Source organism: Bidens hawaiensis, unplaced genomic scaffold (genome assembly GCF_021521415.1).
Source record: "Bidens hawaiensis isolate Kalapana, Puna unplaced genomic scaffold, B.hawaiensis_p1.1 tig00067142_1, whole genome shotgun sequence".
Classification (NCBI taxonomy): Eukaryota; Viridiplantae; Streptophyta; class Magnoliopsida; order Asterales; family Asteraceae; genus Bidens; species Bidens hawaiensis.
The window spans coordinates 5,213-26,725 of record NW_027501893.1 but is presented as its reverse complement, the minus strand read 5'-3'; the positions used below and the strand labels follow the sequence as shown (position 1 = coordinate 26,725).

General features: G+C 40.9%; 1 protein-coding gene across 1 annotated transcript; it reads left to right on the top strand.

Moving 5' to 3' along the window:
• Positions 1-15,746: 15,746 nt before the first annotated feature.
• Positions 15,747-18,815, top strand: LOC143604848 (myricetin 3-O-methyltransferase 3-like). The gene is made up of 4 exons (XM_077081203.1): positions 15,747-16,147; positions 17,138-17,448; positions 18,238-18,302; positions 18,396-18,815. The coding sequence occupies exons 1-4, from the start codon at positions 15,753-15,755 to the stop codon at positions 18,708-18,710; spliced, it is 1,086 nt and encodes a 361-aa protein (XP_076937318.1). The 5' UTR covers positions 15,747-15,752; the 3' UTR covers positions 18,711-18,815.
• Positions 18,816-21,513: the final 2,698 nt, after the last annotated feature.

Sequence of the window (21,513 nt, the reverse complement as noted above, 5' to 3'; positions counted from 1 at the left end):
AGTTACCCAAAAAATACATGAATGCCACAAAAATACTCCATAAAAATGTAGACCCTTAAAAACTCAATCTATACCCGAAAAATACCCTAAAAACCTGAATATAGGGTTTCTTTCAATACCCGAAAATAAAGTACTCAAATACCCGGTTCTATACTTGACCCGAACACGGTGCATAGCATATGGTTTTTAGATGAATGGTCGAACCTCTATATTATGGAAAAAAAGAATGTTTGCTTGGTTACAGAAAGACTGCAGCGAGAGCGCCATAGTTGGCGTCTTGAAAGGTACCATTTTATGGGTCCGTTAGATGAAAATTGTACTCGGGAGTTAACAAAACTACAAGAGGCGATGTCGGGTTTGCAATTACGGAATGGGATCGTGGATCAATGGACCTGGACCAACAGAGAAGTTGATTGTTTCATCGTCAAAGCTGTGAGACAACTTATGCAGAAAAACCGACAGATTGGTTCAGTATTTGTGCCGAGATGGGTGAACTAGATTCCTTTGAAATGCATGATTTTAGCTTGGAGGGCGGGCATGGGTCGGCTTCCGGTTAAAACCGAGTTGATTAAAAGACACATTCATGTTGGTTCAACGCAATGTTCTTTATGCGAGTGGGGTGAAGAGTCGGTGGATCATCTTTATTCGAGTTGTATAGCTGCACATGAGGTTTGGAATGCCATTGGTTTCTGGTGCGGGTTAAATCCCATTTTTGCCTTTGATGTTCGAGACCTTCTGGAAGCGCATAAAATGGTGACAGGTAGCAAGTGGAGGAAAAACATGGTTCATGGAATTATTATTATTGCTTGTTGGTGTATCTGGCGTGCAAGACACGAAAAGATCTTTAGGGATACGAGAACACCTAGATTTTTTCTATAATATTAAATGCTTATCCCTTTTTTTGTGTCAAAATAGAACAAAATTTAAGGTATTGTCTTGGAATGAATGGTGTAAATCTCCTATATACATGTAATTTTCTGACGGACCTCGCTTTGAGGCCCTAGTTTGGGGTGTGATGAACGAAGCTTAATTTTCAAAAAAAAAAAAAAAAGATTAATATACTGAGCTAAATGAAAACGGATACGTCAAGTTGTTAATAATAGACCTAAAGAAAGTGGTGCGTTACCAGTTTTGTACATTTTGCCCTTGGCATCCGTCTTTCTATAACATGAAATACGTGTAATGAATATTTTTGTTAAATGAAGCAGTTAGTTAATTATGAAGATAACGTGTAAATTAAAATATTGTCGTGTGACTCTTCTTTCGTGACTCTTTTTCTATCAACCGAACAAAATGTCACATTTTGATTCATTATCTAAAAGGCTAAAACAAGTCATTGTGAGTTGAGTTTTATTTCAAACACGTCAAATCAAAACAAGACAGGCTGAAAGTAAGCTCCTTAATCGTTTTTTTATAGAGAAAATATTGATCCTTTTATATATAACACAAACCGAACTACATCTGGATAATGAGTAAACGAGCAACAAGCTGCGCCGCTATCCCCTTGTGAATCGCAAAGCCTATTCTACTAAATATAAATCCTTGGTTCCTCGGGCTCTGCGAGTCACTGTGGACCACCTTCTGCACCCGCTCCAAGAAGCGAACCGTCTCGGGAGCTAGGGATCCAAAAGTGTCGAAGACAAATGTGGCAAAAAAATTTTAAATCTTCTATTTAACTGATTATTTTAAACTATTTATTGCTTTTATGCTAGTGGTATCCATTATGGGGAGTCATGACTCATGACTATCGACAAGGATTAAACGGTTTATTAATGATTTTTTAATCATCGTAAATTAAAACCAAACTTATGGCCACTGAAATCTAATCAAATCAAGTTGTTACCAACAATTTGTTTTCTATTCGGTTTCCTAGTGAAGAGGTAGGTCCCAGCAGAGCCCAGTTGGACCCGCAAGACTCACCTTAAACAGGGACGTCTGCGCAGAGACCAACTGGATCCGCAGGACCAACCATGCTCAGAGACGTGACGTCCTTACGCGCAGTATGCAAGCTGGTCCCGCAGGAAATGCCTCCCATGGTGAAGGACTCCGCCTGTTCCCGCAGCCTCGGATACAAGCCATGAGGGAAGGCCACCCGCGCAGCATGGCTACACGCACTAGGTACTTAGCTCTCGATCATTCAGTGTCACCTGAAGGAATGAGCAAAGCCGGGAGCAATCCCGCACAGAGGCGGGAGGGGGAATACTCCCGCCCAAATAAGCCAGTCTATACTGAAGGACCTTTTACTGTACCTGACGAGGTATGGGCGAAAGATCTGATCAGGGATACGACAGCTCACTGATACAGTATGGCGAGCAGCATGCTCCTGTACTGTATCACTATTAAGCCGCTGCCTACTCACCAACTACTGTCATACCACGTGCGTAGCCGGCAGTTGGTGGAAAGGGAATAGTATACAGCAGGCCTGGTCGCTATCAGCCGCTGCCTACCCACCAACTACCAGCAGGGCACGTGCGTAGACTACTGTTGATGAACAGGAACACTGTTGCAGCCGGCCATACCTCCTTGGAAACCTACCTTCGGCTATAAATACCCCAAATGGTATGATCATCTGGACACATCATATCTTACTACATTATCATCATATTATACCTGATATCTGCTCTAGCAATCTCTTAATATACTTTTATATTTAAAGAGCAATCTAGTCTGATTCTCACGCCGGAGGGTGGTCACAAGGAGGAACCCCCCTCTTCTCAGTGACGAGCTCACGGTGTCTGTTTTGCAGGTTATCAGAAGAACCATCTTCCAAGGGTCTAACCCCTCGTGGGAAACATCCCTCCAACCCCCAGGTTACCAGTAATCTGCCCGGGGTCCGGTTGGTGTTTCTTCATTGGCGCCATCCGTGCATAAAGCTAGAACTTTATTTTTCTCCAGTTTTTTCAAACTTCTACAAAGATGGTTAGAGAAATTCCGGTAACCATAACCCCTGCTACTAGGGGGAATACCGGCAACACAGTTTTTACGAACACTACCCCGGCTACCGAAGCCGGGGCAAGCGAAGTAAATTTTACGAGCACTACCCCACTTACCAAAGCTGGGGCAAATGCAGTAAATGATCGCCTACTGGGATCCACTGATACCCAGGTTGAGAAACGAAGACTCCCCCGCCAAACTCTCGATGAAGTTAAGGCATGGGCGGAGGCACGACAAAAGGAATTCCAGGCTGAGTTGGACGAACGCTTGCGTTCCGTGCAACAGGCCGACGAATTCGAATACTGGGAGGATGACTCGGAGGAATCCGACTCCGACGCGAACCCTCGCCATAGGGCAAAAGGGAAGCATAAGGAAACGGAATCCCAACCGAAAAGGCATTTTGGACAAGCCTTCAAACCAAAAAGCACAGGTGGAAGTCCACGAGACTTCTCTAAAACGTTCAGACCAAACGTTGCAAATGCAGGAACGTCCAAATTTGCAAGGGACATTGCTGAGGCAATCGCCCCAAAGAGTGCCAAACAAATGCCCAACATAGGCACATATGACGGTATATCTGATCCAGACGATCATTTGAACAGATTCATAGCAGGGGCAACCGTCAGCAATTGGACGGAACCCACGTGGTGTTACATGTTCCAAATGACGCTGGTTGGGGCTGCTAGAGCATGGTTCGATCGTCTACCGGTCAACCACATCTACGACTGGGCAGACTTCCAACAAAAGTTTAGCCAACACTTCAGCCAGCAACGGAAGTATACCGAGGAGCAATGGACAATCCTCAAATGCATACGAGAGGAAGACGAATCTCTGCCAAACTTCATCACTCGCTTCAACTCAAAGAAGCTAAGTTTGGGCAATATCAGTGAAGATCTTGTTCGCGCTGCCTTCATCCAGGGCGCACATGACCCAGAGCTCATCCGCACCCTAACGGGTAAAGATGGCATGCCATCCACATGGGATGGCATCATGACAGCAGCAAAACGCTATGCGGAAACAGAAAAACAACTGGGTAGAGATCTCCCACAGAGCACAAACCTCTACACCCAGAGGACGAGAGAAGACAACGTCCTCACCGCCCGATTAAATAAAAAACGAAAGCTAGGCATCTGGCAGTCAAGGGTAAACTTTGACACCTCATCCGGCTTGCAAAATCGGTTGGGCGGAAGGGATAATGTACAGTCGCACCGGAACTCCAGATGGACGCCACTCACCAAAAGCGTCACTGAGATATTCGCCACTGAAGGGCTCCCATGGCCAAAACCGCCAATAATCCGACATCGTCACGATGCAGATCGGAGCAAATACTGTGACTTTCACAAGACAAAGGGCCACAACACTGAAGAATGCATAGATGTAAAAGATATGGTCGAAGCATTTGTCAGAGATGGGACGCTCGCGCACCTCGTGGCGTAATAAAGGCTGAGCAGGCGGGTGCGTATAGAACCCCAGCTGGGGAAAACAAAAATCAATTCCAGCTTCAAAATCGAGACTACATGCTGCGTAAAGAACGAGATCCCGAACCAGGTGCGTATCGGCTCGATGGCACTCCCATCCCAACAAGGAAGGGAGCTCATTTACACAGTTTGCATGTAAATCAATTCCAATTTGTAAAGAAAAGGCCAAGAGCCACTTCTAATGGAAATGATTCTCTTTTAAGAATATCGAAGCTGATGATTTTACATTTAATACTTTTCTGGACACTAATATGCCGGTTTTCACCGCATAATTACGTGAAGTCATTGCATGGGAAGGCGGTCCTACCCGCACGAACCCAATAACGTGACAAACCTTCACGCAGGTTAGTTGAAGGGGAAAAAGTTCAGCACCCAAAAATGAAAGTGCCGGTCTATCCGCATGAATCATTAACGAAACTGAATAATAACCTATCAACAACCGCGCGTCGAACGGTTAAAACTATCCAACACTGGTGACGGCATTCACATTACGTGAAGTCGTTGCGTGGGAAGGCGGTCTTACCCGCACGAACCCAATAACGTGGCAAACCTTCACGCAGGTCAGTTGAAGGAGAAGAGTTCAATTATTCCATTAAATGAAAGTGCCGGTCTATCCGCATGAATCATGAAAGGAAAATGAACACTAACCTATCGACAACCGCGCGTCGAACGGTTCAAAACAAAATTCTTAAAAAGGTAAGAAAAACCTACACGCAGGTCAGGTATGGGTAAAGTTTTGCCATCCTACTAAGTGCAAGTGACGGTTCTACCCGCACAATCACGAAAGAGGAAGCAAAACTTCACACCTATTATCAACCACGTTCAAAGGTTAACTTATCCTCAAAAGGTAAGAAAAACCTACACGCAGGTCAGGTATGGGTAAAGTTTTGCCATCCTACCAAGTGCAAGTGACGGTTCTACCCGCACAATCACGAAAGAGGAAGCAGAACTTCACACCTATTATCAACCACGTTCAAAGGTTAACTTATCCTCAAAAGGCAAGAAAAACCTACACGCAGGTCAGGTATGGGTAAAGTTTTGCCATCCTACTAAGTGCAAGTGACGGTTCTACCCGCACAATCACGAAAGAGGAAGCAAAACTTCACACCTATTATCAACCACGTTCAAAGGTTAACTTATCCTCAAAAGGCAAGAAAAACCTACACGCAGGTTAGATAAAAGTTAAAGTTTAGCCATCCTACCAAGTGCAAGTGACGGTTCTACCCGCACAATCACGAAGGAGGAAGCGAAACTTTAACCCACTATCAACCACGTTCAAAGGTTCTTATTCTAAACACTTGGAAAATTGCTAATTTAAACTAAGTATGCAAGTCATAAGTTTATAAAGCAAGGAACCCAAAGAAGGAAATAACAATCTTATACGCAAAAAGATTAATATTTCAAGAATATATTACAAGAATGGCCGGGTAACTACCCGCCTAAAAGAAAAAATAAAAAACTATACAAGTCTTAGCAATGGGAAGGGATCTTCAGGATCAAGCCTCAGGGCCGCTTCCACTTGGACCCGCTCCGTCAGAAGAACGGGGTGGTTCGAGGAACGCTTTGAGGACAGCTAACCCATCATCAGCAGCAGCTACTTCGTCCACCTTCTCCACCACTGGATGCGGGAAGGCGGCGTATTGGTTCAATGCTTGGTCATAAATGGCTTCAGTATCCACATTGAACAAAGGGAAGTTGGAAGGCGGGACGCCTTTCTCAACAAACCCTAGACCAAGCATGAAGCCGGCCTTTTCCCCATCATCATGAGAAGCGTTGAGGGCTGCGGTCATAGCATCATCGTAAGAGGTCTCTGAAAAGACCCGACGCACAACCTACAAAGAAAACACAAGTATTAGAACCTTTTCTTACAAAAGAAATGCGTGAAGATAAATCTAAACATACCTGAGGCAACGCTTCTCGAAGAAGCCATCGGAGGGCAGCTTGAGCTTCGGTATGGGCGCGTTCGGCTTCGCTCTTGTTAAGGTTGGCAAGTAAAACTTCCTTAGCGGCAGCCTCTTCGACGCCCTTAAGCTTCCGCTGGGTCTGGTCAAGCACCCCCCTTTGGTCCAGGATTTCCTGGAGTTTCTTGGCATCCTCCATTGCCAAGGCATCATGAGCGCGTTGGAGAGCCTCTAATTTGGCCTTGAGCTCCTCATTCTCCACACGCAAAGGCTCAGCAACGGCTTCAGCCTTGGCAGCCCTCTCGGTTGCGTTTCGCGCAGTCTCCCTGGCCAGCCGAAGCTGTTCATTCACAGCTTGGGCAGCCTTGGAGCGGGCCTCGAGTCGCGCCTGAACTTCAACCTCGAGGGCCTTGAAGGCCTTCTCCTTGTCGGCGGCAGCTGCCGCCAGCTGTTGGTTCTCCTCCCGAAGAGCACGCGCCTCAGATATGTCCTTGGCGTGAGCTGCTTTCAACTTGTCGTTTTCACGACAAAGCAGCTCGACGCGCGGCTGCATCCGGGCCTGGAGAACCCGAAGCTCATTAGTTAGCCTACCCTCCTGGTAGCTAACCATGGCTTCCCCCAACGCGCCCGGAGGAGCAGCGTGGCGAGCCCAGTCCACGCACTCCACGGGTGTGCGAAGGGTTGTTCCTCGGCGTATGTTCCATCGAGGAACATACACTTCATTGGAATCCGACACTGCAAAAGAAACAAAAGCAGTAAGGAAAAGATGATGAAAAACATAAGGGAAAAAGAAAGGAACCCTACGCACCTGTAGGGTCAATGACAGGCCGATAGCCGCCAAACCCATCACCTGAACCTAAAGCAAATCCATCCAACAGGTCAGGCAGACGGGAAGGTGGCAAAGATCGGCGTGAAGCCCTGCGCGTACCTGATGGTCCGGCCATCGGTGCCGGTGGCGCGGGCATGGTGGCAGCCGCCGTGGTCGCCGTCGTGGTCTCCGCCGCGGTCGCCGCCTCCTTAAAAGCAGCAGTAACCGCCGGTTCCGTGAAGGATGCTGTAAAAATCGCACTCACGGCCGGCGGTGACGTCATCTCGGCCGGAACAGTTGGCTCGACGGAACGAGCAACTGGACCAGCGGATGCAGGCGCAGGCGACTGGGTCGACGCCTCAGGAAGGCTGACCGAGCCTACCGTCATTGGCGAGGAGGTACTCCCCTGCGTTTCACCCAGGATTGCGTCAACATCCACGCCTGCACAAAGAAGAAAGTGTTAAGAAAATTATGAAGTGACAAATCTACAAAGGAATTATGATTATACTTACGGGTTTTCTTGACCCTGAACGTACGGACGGGCGGGGAGGAACCCGATGGAGCCGGCCTCTTGGTACCGGTCACCGTCGTCTTCGTTGGTTCTCCGGAGGTAACGGTCGTAGCCTCCGGAGCAGTGGTCTTCTCACCACCGGGCTTCCCCGCCACCTCTTCACTATCTGACTCCGTGTCAGAGAGAACCACTGGATCAGCTGTGGCCTTCTCCTTCCCCTTCACGCCGGCAGCAGTCTTCTTCTTCCGCACAAGGGGAGGACCATCTGCGGATTCCTCAGAAGACAGGATGTAAGGATTTTCAGCAACGGGTACAGCATTGAGGGGTTCAGGATAGAATATCTCCTTACCTGGCCGCCGGTGGCTCAGGATCTCTTGGCCCGGCGGATAGACCTCCACAAACCTATCCGCCGTTTGCTCCAGGATGGGCAACTCATTGTCATCCAGAGCACGAGTGCCCACCCGCACAGGACTGTCAGCTTCCCGCGGGAACAGGAGCGACTCCAAATTATTCCCCTCTGAAAGAAAAAGAAACAGTTAGAAAATTAACTAATATCAGCAAGAAAGACAAGACATACCATAAGGAATAGAGTTCAAACCATATTCAAGAAGGATGGGAAACCGGGACGCATCCTTCCATACCCGGCTCATCCCCAGCAGCACCATCCCGGACTCCGCAAACCGGTAAACCGGAGATTGGACCCGGGATATCTTCGCGAACCATTCCGCCTCCTGGTAGCTGGAAGCGTGAAGGCTCGGAAGCGCTTGACCCTTCTTGAACTTCATAGCAATGGGGATGGCGCGGGCAGAGATGTAGAAGAACTCCCGCTTCCACGACCGGAGACTGCGCTCGGTCACGCAGATCTTCAAACCCTTTATACGGGTTGTCAGGGTGTACCACCCTTGGACGCACCTCCAAGTATAGAAGGTCATCAGGCGGTCCACGTAGGGCTCAATACCCAGAATCCGGCACACCCACTCGAAGTGCCGGACCTTGGCAATCGCCATCGGATGCACCTCGGTCAGGTGCACACCGTGCCTCTCCAGGACACGATACATAAACTTTGTCAATGGAAACCTAAGGTTCCCATAAACAAAGAATGCAACATATACCCCGATCTTGCCACTGGGGGCATCGTACACAGTTTGGTGGGATTCAGGAAACTCAGGCTCGAGAGACTTGAGCATGAACTTCCTGACTATGTACTGGTACTGATCGAGAGGTAGAGCACACTGGCACTCGCCAGCAGTACTCCTATCGTCGGCTACAGCTTCAGCATCATGAGAAGACATTTTTGCAGAAAGAAGAGTGATTTCGGGAAAATGCTTGCCTGAAAAAGGGGAGTATTTGCCGGAAATCACTAAGAAGAAGAAGAGAGGTGAAAGTGTGGATTACAAAGGGGCCTCTCCCCCTTTATATACTAATCGCAATTAATGCGGTGAATTTAATGCGGAGGAGAGAGAAATCGAAGGTGCAATGAAACTATGACACGTGGCAAAAAGCAGGCTGGCAACAGCTGTTGACAGGACGCGTGCCAGTAATTTCGCGGCCACGCGCCCGAAAAATCGTGCCCACGCGCCAGGAAAAGCGTCTGGAATGACCATGTTCTGTCACGTCACCATAACTTCCTGCACGTCCTGACACAGTCAGAAGAAACCGTCGCACGACGTTTCAGAGGTTTGGACTGTTCTTATCTTTCCACCAACTCTTCGAATTTCAAAATTCAAAATTCGAAAATATTAAAAAGTAAGCGGGAAAATACCCCTTACCCCTTGGCAAACAAGTAACCGTTAGACGGATGCGGGTACAGTGTAAAGGCAAAACCCTTCACATACCTAGCACCCGCAGGGAATTGAAGCCAAGTAAACCTTGGCGAACAAGTAACCGTTAGACGGATGCGGGTACAGTGTAAAGGTAAAATCCTTCACATACCTAGCACCCGCAGGGAATTGAAGCCAAGTAAACCTTGGCAAACAAGTAACCGTTAGACGGATGCGGGTACAGTGTAAAGGCAAAATCCTTCACATACCTAGCACCCGCAGGGAATTGAAGCCAAGTAAACCTTGGCGAACAAGTAACCGTTAGACGGATGCGGGTACAGTGTAAAGGCAAAACTCTTCACATACCTAGCACCCGCAGGGAATTGAAGCCAAATATTCCTCGGCAACCAAGTAACTATAAGACAGATGCGGGTACAGTGTAAAGGCAAAACCCTTCACATACCTAGCACCTGCAGGGAATTGACGCTAGGAATACCTTGGAAGTAAAGTAACCGTAAGACGAGCGCTGGTACAGTGTTAAGGCAAAACCCTTCACATACCTAGCGCTCCGCTGGGAATTGAAACCAGGAAGGATCTTCTGGGCAATGCTTGCGGAAACGGAAATAACATCCCCGCATAGCGGGAACGTTGAGAACTACGTTGTTTGAAGTTCCAGGATGGAATTGGTGGTTTTAACATAATTGATCACTATGTTCAAAACTACCAAAACCTCATGGAGAATCCACACAACTGGGACTCAATGCTCCTGACTTGCGAGGAGGTTACAGACCTACCCGCATCATACCCAAAGACCAAACAGGAAACTCGGGCATTTCTGCAAGTGACAAGGACTTCCCATGGAAAACCTTACAAAACCCTTTTCAAAACCCTTTGCTTAAGTCCAAAAGTTCACCTCACTTTATTAAACACGCATGAGAAGAACATTGGACTGGGGGGACTTGAAGAGGTAGGTCCCAGCAGAGCCCAGTTGGACCCGCAAGACTCACCTTAAACAGGGACGTCTGCGCAGAGACCAACTGGATCCGCAGGACCAACCATGCTCAGAGACGTGACGTCCTTACGCGCAGTATGCAAGCTGGTCCCGCAGGAAATGCCTCCCATGGTGAAGGACTCCGCCTGTTCCCGCAGCCTCGGATACAAGCCATGAGGGAAGGCCACCCGCGCAGCATGGCTACACGCACTAGGTACTTAGCTCTCGATCATTCAGTGTCACCTGAAGGAATGAGCAAAGCCGGGAGCAATCCCGCACAGAGGCGGGAGGGGGAATACTCCCGCCCAAATAAGCCAGTCTATACTGAAGGACCTTTTACTGTACCTGACGAGGTATGGGCGAAAGATCTGATCAGGGATACGACAGCTCACTGATACAGTATGGCGAGCAGCATGCTCCTGTACTGTATCACTATTAAGCCGCTGCCTACTCACCAACTACTGTCATACCACGTGCGTAGCCGGCAGTTGGTGGAAAGGGAATAGTATACAGCAGGCCTGGTCGCTATCAGCCGCTGCCTACCCACCAACTACCAGCAGGGCACGTGCGTAGACTACTGTTGATGAACAGGAACACTGTTGCAGCCGGCCATACCTCCTTGGAAACCTACCTTCGGCTATAAATACCCCAAATGGTATGATCATCTGGACACATCATATCTTACTACATTATCATCATATTATACCTGATATCTGCTCTAGCAATCTCTTAATATACTTTTATATTTAAAGAGCAATCTAGTCTGATTCTCACGCCGGAGGGTGGTCACAAGGAGGAACCCCCCTCTTCTCAGTGACGAGCTCACGGTGTCTGTTTTGCAGGTTATCAGAAGAACCATCTTCCAAGGGTCTAACCCCTCGTGGGAAACATCCCTCCAACCCCCAGGTTACCAGTAATCTGCCCGGGGTCCGGTTGGTGTTTCTTCACCTAGTTTGAGTTTGGTTAGTCAAAATTTAGCTTACCTGTCTAAGTATCTCACGCGTAACTTATAAAACACCCGCTACATAAAACTTAACAAGTTATATGAATTTTCATGTCAAATATATACCTTTCTACTTCAAAATTGTTGTAAATCCTAATTAGTGATGGACCCATAAAATTTTCTCACAAGTCAAAAAATTTCTCGATTGACTATCGCTATATACTCAAAGGCCGTAGAGATTTTTATACTATAATAATACAAAAAAAAAATCACAGGGAACAACCGACCTCCATACCACAATAGTAGACTCACTTCTAATCCTAGCATTAGTTTCATAAAAAAAACTTTACACTTCATAAAGATACCTAGCAATTTTTGTTTAAATCACAAAACAAGCTGATCAGTGTGGTTTTTTAAACATTTACAACTCGATCTACCAATTTAGAGAACAAAAAAAAATGACTTTGAAAGACTACCGACAGTGTTACAAAAATTATGACTATTCGCTGATTAATCTCTAATTAACCACTTTAGACAGCCTCACCAATTTGAACTGAACCATAAACAATTGTAGACAATCTCATTTCACGTGGTGATATATATATATATATATATATATATATATTAATATATATATATTATTAATTGTTCAAATAAAAATATAGAGTTTCCTAAGAATAGTAAGAACCAATAGGTTTTTGACATGTGACATTACAACTTATGGTGAAAGAACTATTCTAGGAAACTATGTCTGTTATAATGGTAAAAGAGTAATTCTAGGAAACTATGGCGGTTTTTGATAATTTTAAATCTCAACCATTGATTGGTATGATCCAATGGCTATGATTTATTCCTAGTCTTTCTAGGAAACAACTTGTTTTCAGGATAGCCCTCCCCTATATATATATATACTAGTTTTAAAGCTCGTGTAACACACGTGATGATCTAAATAATTAAGTTACAAATAAAGCAATACATCATGTATATAGAAAAATGTATTACATCTATGCTTGTAACATCATACATAAAATGATTTTATTTATGATAGAAAATGATTTTTTTTCCAAAAAAAGAACTTAATAAAAAAATAATGCACGTCCAAAAACATACCCAAGAACAATCTATCTATTGAAAATTTATTCTCGATATCATATATGTATAAGTGAAAGAAATTTGGTTATGAACTAATTTCAGAGAATACTTCTCATATAATAATAGTTTTGAACTACATCATGAAAAAGATTTGGATAAGTTTGAGGGGCTTCTCGACTTTGTAAAGTGACAAAAATCAAATAACAGGTTAGCCTGTTCAATTTTGTGAATGTTTTGCTTCACTTAAGCATAGTTTTGTTTGACATGCTTCACATACAACATTCTGATCAGTATTCAAGAAAAAGTCAATGCTGACACAAATGTTTCTACTTTGATAAAAGTTAGAAGCATTGATAGGCCTGAGGTGGCATGTCGGAAGTGTTTGTCATCTTTTTTTTTTAAATTTTAATAGTCATGAGAAAAATACTCAATGTGCAAAATCCCAGATCTTTTGACTATTTCCAAAAGCGTCCTTAAAAATAAATTCAAAACTCAATCACATTTAAAATTCTAACTTTCATTTGTTTTACATTATCAAGTCAAAACTTTGAACCCGTAATAAGTTTGACAACAAATCTATTTGCATTCTCAAATTTGTAAAAATATTCAGATTATCCTTTTTTTACCCGTAACAAATTTGAGCCAAATGTAGTTAATGTGTACCAAATGATCTATTGGCCAATTTTTAACCCGTAATAATCAAATTTAAGTTACGCAAAAAAAACCGAAGCAATTCTTGATAAAAAAAACCCTATAAACTAAATATGATAAACTTTATTATATTTGAAAGTGATCGGTATATACTATCTTTACAATTTAACACATATGTTTATATTTATATTTAAATAGATAGATTTAAATCATATATTTATAATTTATAAAATTATATGACAATGTACAAAAAAACCAATAAAGAAATGGATTAATTTTTTAAAAATGGATAAACTTTTGAGCATATATATTTATAATTTAATGATTAATAAAATTACTTCGTAAATTGAAACCATATCAGAGCTTTTTTTGTTTATTTTATTTACAATCTTCAACAACATACATATTATAGTATGTTAATGATAACATTTAAAATTATATTCTTTTCAATATTTAACAGACGGTTTGTTTTTAAATTTTTGGATTTTACCAAGTATGTTGTGATATACATTCTAACAATGTATAGTAGTATAATATATAAATATTTATTTTTATAAAACTGTATATATATATAATATAAATAGAGTTGAAAAAATTGAATAATTTAATCATGTTATAGATATAATATAAATGAAGGGTAACATATTAGTTTTGGAGGGAATGGTTGAGATTGGTAGTTTTTAAACTACCAAATAGTTTCCTAAGATTAAGGATTTATGCTACATAGTTTCTTAACTCTAAATTTTGTGTTATTCATACTCTTCCTACAAAACTATGTATTTTTATTTTAACCCTTTTCTATATATATATATATACAAGCCCGGCCCATAAGGAGGACAGACAGGGCTACAGCCCCAGGCCCAACAATTTTTAAGGCCCACAAAAATTTCCAGCATTCATATATATATATATATATATATATATTATACAATTCCATATGTTTCAATATATTTAACTAGCTCAATTGATAAAACCCACTTTATCTAAATGGCATGCATACCTAGGTTCAAATCTTCCATCTAGCGTTTATTTTCTTTATTTTTTTATTTGAAAATCTTGCATCTACGATCTACCATTTATTTTCTTCATTTTTTATTTGTTTAAAGCAACTCTAGATCTCATTAAGTTTTAAGTCTATGTTCAATATAAACTAAAAATGATAAAGAGCCATTACTTTTTTCATTTTCATTAATAGGGCTTACGACATGAGTTTAATTCTTATTAGAACTCGTGTTAGTAGTTATATCATCTTCTTTTATATATATTTAAAGAAAAACTTTTTGATTTAAAATCTAAAAAGGTAGAATAATTTCGACATTCATTTAAGTGTTTAAATTAAACTATTTTGATACTATACTTTTGTTTTGTTTATTGCTATCCTAATTGTCGTATTATTTACTTTTTATATAGGAGTTAATGAGTATATATTTTGGAGGCCCATTTTCTATTAGCCCTGGGTCCTCTAAAAATTCGAGATTTTCGGAGACGGCCCTGTATATATATATATATATATATATATATATATAGGGATGAGTTATAATAAAAAAACATAGTTTTCTAGGAAGAGTAAGAATCAATCTAGGCCATTGGATTTATGATCTAATGGTTGAGATTGATAGTTTTTAAACTACCAAATAGTTTCCTAGGATTACATATTTATGCTACATGGTTTCTTAACTCTAAATTTTCTGTTATTCTTACTCTTCCTATAAAACTTTGTATTTTTATTTTAACCATTTTCTATATATATATATATATATAAACGAAGACATAAAAATCTTACGTGTCGCGATGCGGTTCGCTCCCCCTTTTTTGGAATCACCAGATTTGCTTGATTTTTAAATGGAGGCTTCTCATGCATTTGACCCGAATTCATGGGTATGGGTCTTACCAAACCCATATATTCCTTAAACGAGTTATAACATCTCATTAAATAAAAAATTATTCTCACCAAATTATTGATGTAAAAATCTTATAAAATAGGATATAATAAAAATTAATATCTTATTTATTTTAATATATATATATATATTATTTAAATTAAAAAACCAATCTGATAGTAAAAAAAATAAACGGGTTTTGGGTCTCATCAAATCATAAGTATATTATTAACTTTCATAAATATTATTTATAATTAAAAAACCAATTTTATAGTAAAAAAAATTAACGGGTCTTAAGTCTCATCAAACATATAGTTTTTAAACCGGGTTATAACATCTCATTTATTAGTGAAACAATTTATCATCAAATCGTAAGTATATTATCAACTTTCATACAATAAAAAATATAAATTCAAAAAATAAATAAATATTAAAACAAACAATATAAACAACACTGTAATACAGGGGGGGGTAAAAACTAGTATATATATATACACATATCAACCTTATAGCACTTCCGTTTTTCCTGGCCGTTACACAACGCGTTAGCTTCAATTTATTGGTTCACAATCACCTCTAAAAACGCATTAAAAATATATTCTGAGTTAAATACTTCATGATTATTATTTATTGGTGAGGTGTTGGTGAGACTTGCCCATCCACTACCAATAGCAACAAGAAATAATACTGTTTTGAGTGGTATATATTATTGGAAATTGAAAAATATATTTATTAAAAATAATACTTTTAAGTGGTATATATAACACCACTCAAAACAAAGGTTCACTACATCACTTCGTTCAACCATGGACTCTTACAAAATGTCTGAAGAAGAGGAAGGACTACCTAGAGTGACTCAAATAAATGAGGGCATAATTCTTCCAATGGTCATCAAAACCGCTATCGAACTAGATCTCTTTGAGATCATGGCGAAGACTCCTGGTGCTCGCTTCTCTTGTTTTGATCTTGCTTCTAGTCTTTCTAGACAAACCCATGAAACCCCGGCATTGATTGAACGTGTTCTTCGGTTTCTAGCTAGCCAATCGATTCTCACATCAACCGTAGTGAAGGATGAACATGGAGATTCTAAGAATTTATATGGCATGACACCCGTGTCCAATAACTTTGTCCGGAAACAAGATGGAACCTCTCTTGCTTCATCAGTTCTTCTTATCCATGATAAAGTATTCGTTGATTGTTGGTTAGTTATCCGTATTTGCATCTTAATATCTTTTATATATCTATGATAAAGTATTTATTGAGTGGATAACATGTGAAACAAGTTGTTCTTCACATGAACAATTGTTTTACCTTTTTCTTTTTTTCTTCTTACAAATAGATTAATGCTTTATGATTCAAAAAACAAGTTATTGCCATACCAATCCTATTTTAACCCGTTTATGTTTTAGATGTAATGTTACGTGATTAGATACCATATAGTATGATAAGATATGATATAACATGACATAACATAACGTAACATAACATAATGTAAAGTAACATAACATTACGTAACGTAACATAACATAATGTAAAGTAAGATAACATTACGTAACGTAACATAACATAATATAATATTTTAGTTATAATATAATGAAATATAGTATAATGTTGTGTAGTTTAGTGTGGTATGGTGGTGTAGTTTTACCTTTTGTTTCATTGTTTGTGTATGGTGTAAACATACACTGTTTTATTATTTTATATGGCATGCTAAAATTTTGACATACTTTTTTTCTTGTAATTCTATATTTATAATTACTTTTAATTTTATGAACTAATTGATGTAACAACATTACATTCAGTTGCTTTAAAAAATGATTAAAAACAAACATATTGTATATAATCACAAAAAGATGAAAGTGTGTTGCTTCTGATGCAAATCACCTAAAAATAACATGATTACAAAACTATTATGGACACAGTGTTATCCAAACATTTTAAACTATACTATTTTAGATATTCTAAATGCTTGGTTAATTACCCATGATTTTACTTGTCTACCTATTCAATATCTTTAATTTACAAGTTTTAGATAAATCAAATTTTAGTGAGTGGCAAATGGTTTTAGTATATTAATTAGTTTTAATTGTTTGGTATGTTTCTTTTATAGCTGTTTTATAAATATTTTACCTAGTTAACCCCTTTATTAATGAAATAGTTTTTTTATGATTGACCCAATTACTTGGGGCAGGTATCACCTGAAAGATGCCATTGTTGAGGGAGGGGTCCCATTTGACAAAGCACATGGGGTAAATGCATTTGAGTATCCTGCAAAAGACCATAGATTTAATGAGGTGTTTAACAAGTGCATGTATGACAACACAAGAATAGTGATAAAGATGATTCCTGAAAAGTACAAGGGATTTGAAGGTGTCAAAGAGTTGGTAGATGTAGGTGGTGGTTTAGATGCTAATCTTGAGCTTATTGTTTCTAAGTATCCAAATATTAAGGGGATCAACTTTGACTTGCCCCATGTCATTAAGGATGGACCTCATTATCAAGGTATATGTTTAATCTCATAAACACATACACATTCATTGTATTATATATCACTAACAGACCGTAACCGGTCATAGGTGACCTTAAACTAGTGATAGGTGACCTAGGTTATGTTATACATAATCAATTACAACATGTAGCATCGACATTGATCGCATGTAGATAATCTATGCTTTTTGTATCTATATGATTTTACTTTGTTTTGTGAAAAAAGTGGTCCTAACATGTCTTGAATTTTATATTTGTATACATATGTATATGTATATGTATATATGATTTTACATTGTTTCTTGAAGAAAGTGGTCCTGAATCCTAGTGTGAAATAATTGTTGGATTATCAAGCAAACATGAATTTTTGTATAGGGAATTATTGTTTTCCTTATCAAACTTATATGCAATTTCCTTATCAAGAATAAACAAGGGATTTTTTTTTATGATGTTCTTAAAAGATGAATAGACATATTGTAGTTTAGTTGCAAACATTGTTACTTACAACCATGATATAATTCGTTGAGTTTGCTATGAGTTGGAATAATTTCTTTTCTTACAATCCGTTCTGAACAGTCTAACGTACATGACCCGTTATAACATTATCCTTTGACACCCGCAACTGTGCCTATCCCCTTAACATAGAACCCCCCCCCCCCCCACGTATGTTATCTCTAATCCGTGTCAATTCTTGTTACTTGATTATTAATAATCGGTCAGAATTATTACCAATGGTCCTAGTTTGTTGGATATATTCCTTTTATCAAAGGATCTAATGATAGTTGGTTGATTCTCTTTGACTAGGTGTGGAGCATGTGGGAGGAGATATGTTCAAAAACGTTCCTAAAGGAGATGTTATTTTCATGAAGGTTAGCAAATCAACTTTTTTTTTAATCTAATATTTGTTTAAATGAGAATCTTTTCTTTTTGTTAAATAACTCTAGTGATTTATTTTCTTATAGTGGATACTTCATGACTGGGGTGACACTTATTGCCTCAAGCTTCTAAAGAACTGTTGGGCGGCATTGCCAGATTATGGTAAGGTGGTGGTGGTGGAATCAATCATTCCTGACCCTGAAAGTGATATAAGTTGCAGTGATGAAGCTTCTAAGACCGTCATCGGTGGTGATATGATAATGTTGATTGCTAACCCTGGCGGCAAAGAGCGAACCGCAAAAGAATTCAACGTGTTGACCAAAGAGGCTGGATTCACTTCTATGGAAATTGTCTATAGGGTCTCCACTTTTTGGGTCATGGAATTTTATAAGAATATCTAGCTTATATTTTGAGTGTAATAACTCATAGCTATGTAAGAGAATTTGAAGTTTGGACTTGATATATATGTTCCTTCTATATGACAATAAACAAAAACATTGCCTTCATCTCTGTTAGTCACCTAAAGGTGATGAAGAAACACTAAGTGACCCCGGCAGATTACGGATAATCCTAGGGTCAAGTAGATGTTTCCCACGAGGGTTAGGTCCGGCAAAGATGGTTATTCTTCTGATGACCTGCAAAACAGACACCGTGAGCTCGTCACTGAGAAGGGGGGGGGTACCTCCTTGTGACCACCCTCCGGCGTGAGAATCAGACTAGATTGCTCTGAATATAAATGTATATTAAGAGAAATAGCTAGAGCAGATAAGATATGTGATGGTATAAGATAGTATGATACCGTTCCAAGGTGTTGGAGTATTTATAGCCGAAGGTAGGTTTCCAAGCAGGTACAGCCAGCTGTATAATATTCCTTTTCTACCAACTGTGGGCTACGCACGTGCCGTGCTGGTGGTTGGTGGGTAGGCAGCGGCTGATAGTGACATGGCCGGCTGTGTACTATTCCTTTTCCACCAACTGCAGGCTATGTACGTGCCACGATGAGGGTTGGTGAGTAGGCAGCGGCTGATAGTGACATTAAGTACTAGAGCGTGCTGCTCGTCGTACTGTTGTCAGTGAGCTGTCACCCTGTGATTGGTTCATGGGCTGCTTTGGTCAGATCTTGTCTATTTTGTCCATACCTTGGCAGGTATAGTACAAAAGATCCTCCAGAAGCGTACGGACTGGCTCATTTGGGCGGGAGTATTCCCGCCTTGCTCATTCCTTCTTCAGGTGACATTACTGAATTATTGAGAGTTAGTGCCTTGTGCGTGTAGCCTTGCTATTAGTGCGGGTAGCCTTCCCTGATGGCTTGTATCCGCAGCTGCGGGAACAGGCGGGGTACTTCACCATTGGGAGGCTTTTCCTGCGGGAACAGCTTGCGTACTGCGCGTAAGGTCTTCATCTCTCTGAGCATGGTGGGTCCTGCGGAACCAGTTGGTCTTTGCGCAGACGTCCCTCTTCAAGGTGAGTCTTGCGGGTCCAACTGGGCTCTGCTGGGACCTACCTCTTCAAGCCCCCCCAGTCCAATGTTCTTCTCATGAATTGTTAATAAGTGAGGTGAACTTTTGGACTTAAGCAAAGGGTTTTGAAAAGGGTTTTTAGTTTTAAGGTTTTCCGTGGGGATTCTTCCCGCGGTTTTCCTAATGTCACGTGCAGAAATTCCCGACTTTTCTGCTCGATCTTTGGGTATGATGCGGGTAGGTGTGTAACCTCCTCGCAAGTCAGGAGCGTTGAGTTTCACTTGTGTAGATTCTCCACGAGGTTTTGGTAGTTTTAGACATAGTGATCAATTATGTTAAACAACCAATTCCATCTTGGAGCTTCAAACAATCTAGTTCTCAATGTTCCCGCTATGCGGGGATGTTATTTCTCTTTCCACAAGCATGGCCCAGAAGATCCTTCTTGGTTTTAATTCCCTGCAAGTGCTAAGTATGTGAAGGGTTTCGCCTTGACACTGTACCCCGCACTCTTCTTATAGTTACTTGACTTCCAAGGTATTCTTGGCTTCAATTCCCTGCAGGTGCTAAGTATGTGAAGGGTTTCGCCTTGAGACTGTACCCGCACTTGTCTTACGGTTTCTTGGTTACCACGGTATTCTTGGCTTCAATTCCCTGCAGGTGCTAAGTATGTGAAGGGTTTCGCCTTGACACTGTACCCGCACTTGTCTTACGGTTTCTTGGTTACCAAGGTAAGGGGGTATAGTCCCTCTTATTTTTGAATCTTTGAATCTTTTTGACTTGCTTTATAAACGTTATATGACTTGCTCATACATATTATAGTTTAATTTGGCACTTGTTTTGCCTCATAAACAATATATGATTCGCTCGTGCATACTTTAGTTTAACTTAGCAATTTTCCAAGTGTTTTGGATAAGTTAACCTTTCGACTGTAAGGCTTCGAACCCGGTAACCTTACTTTAGCGTCGGATTTACTCATAAACACAGTTCTTCAAATCAGAGTTTATTAAAACTTTTCGCGGAAAGTAAAACATCAATCATTTGGTACAAAACATTAAATCTTTTCTTTGATACCATAACACAAAACTTATATTTAAAACATCTTTTCTTCTTCATCAGATGCCAGCCGTTCAATCCATGCCATGTGCCATCCTCATGCTAACTCTATAATCAGCTCACCTGCGTGCATACTAAAAGTCAGCTACGCTGAGTGAGTTCTAGTTAATCGAACGCCATACAATACATACACATACATACATATCCGTAGATACATATCCATACTTCACTAGTTACCCTTCTGTTCTACGTACATACTTGCTACCATACATACATACATATCTACAATCACTAACCTCAGTCTACCGAGAGTACGTTCATAGTCCGCCGTCTATACCGTACTCAAGGTTGTGAACACGTACAAGGTTCGCAGTCCTTACCTATGTTCACCATTTATGGTACGTACAAGGTTCGCGGTCCTTCCCTATACCATAATACATCCACAACACGTACAAGGTTCACAGTCCTTCCCTATGTTGCAACCTAATTCATAGCACGTACAAGGTTCGCAGTCATCCCCTATGCTACAAAATCAGCACGTATAAGGTTCACAGTCCTTTCCTATGCTTACATCTATTATCTACATCACGTATAAGGCTCGCAGTCCTTAACTACGCCATCACCTGCCAAGTCTATGTCCAACAGGAGTTAGAGGGATTCGCCACCCTAACTTACTATGTCGAACGTAGGA

Excerpts from the sequence above, each read along its gene's own strand:
- LOC143604848 (XM_077081203.1), top strand. The coding sequence starts at position 15,753 with ATGGACTCTTACAAAATGTCTGAAGAAGAGGAAGGACTACCTAGAGTG. Across the intron at positions 16,148-17,137 it reads AAAGTATTCGTTGATTGTTG|GTATCACCTGAAAGATGCCA; the intron begins GTTAGTTATCCG and ends TACTTGGGGCAG. Across the intron at positions 18,303-18,395 it reads GAGATGTTATTTTCATGAAG|TGGATACTTCATGACTGGGG; the intron begins GTTAGCAAATCA and ends ATTTTCTTATAG.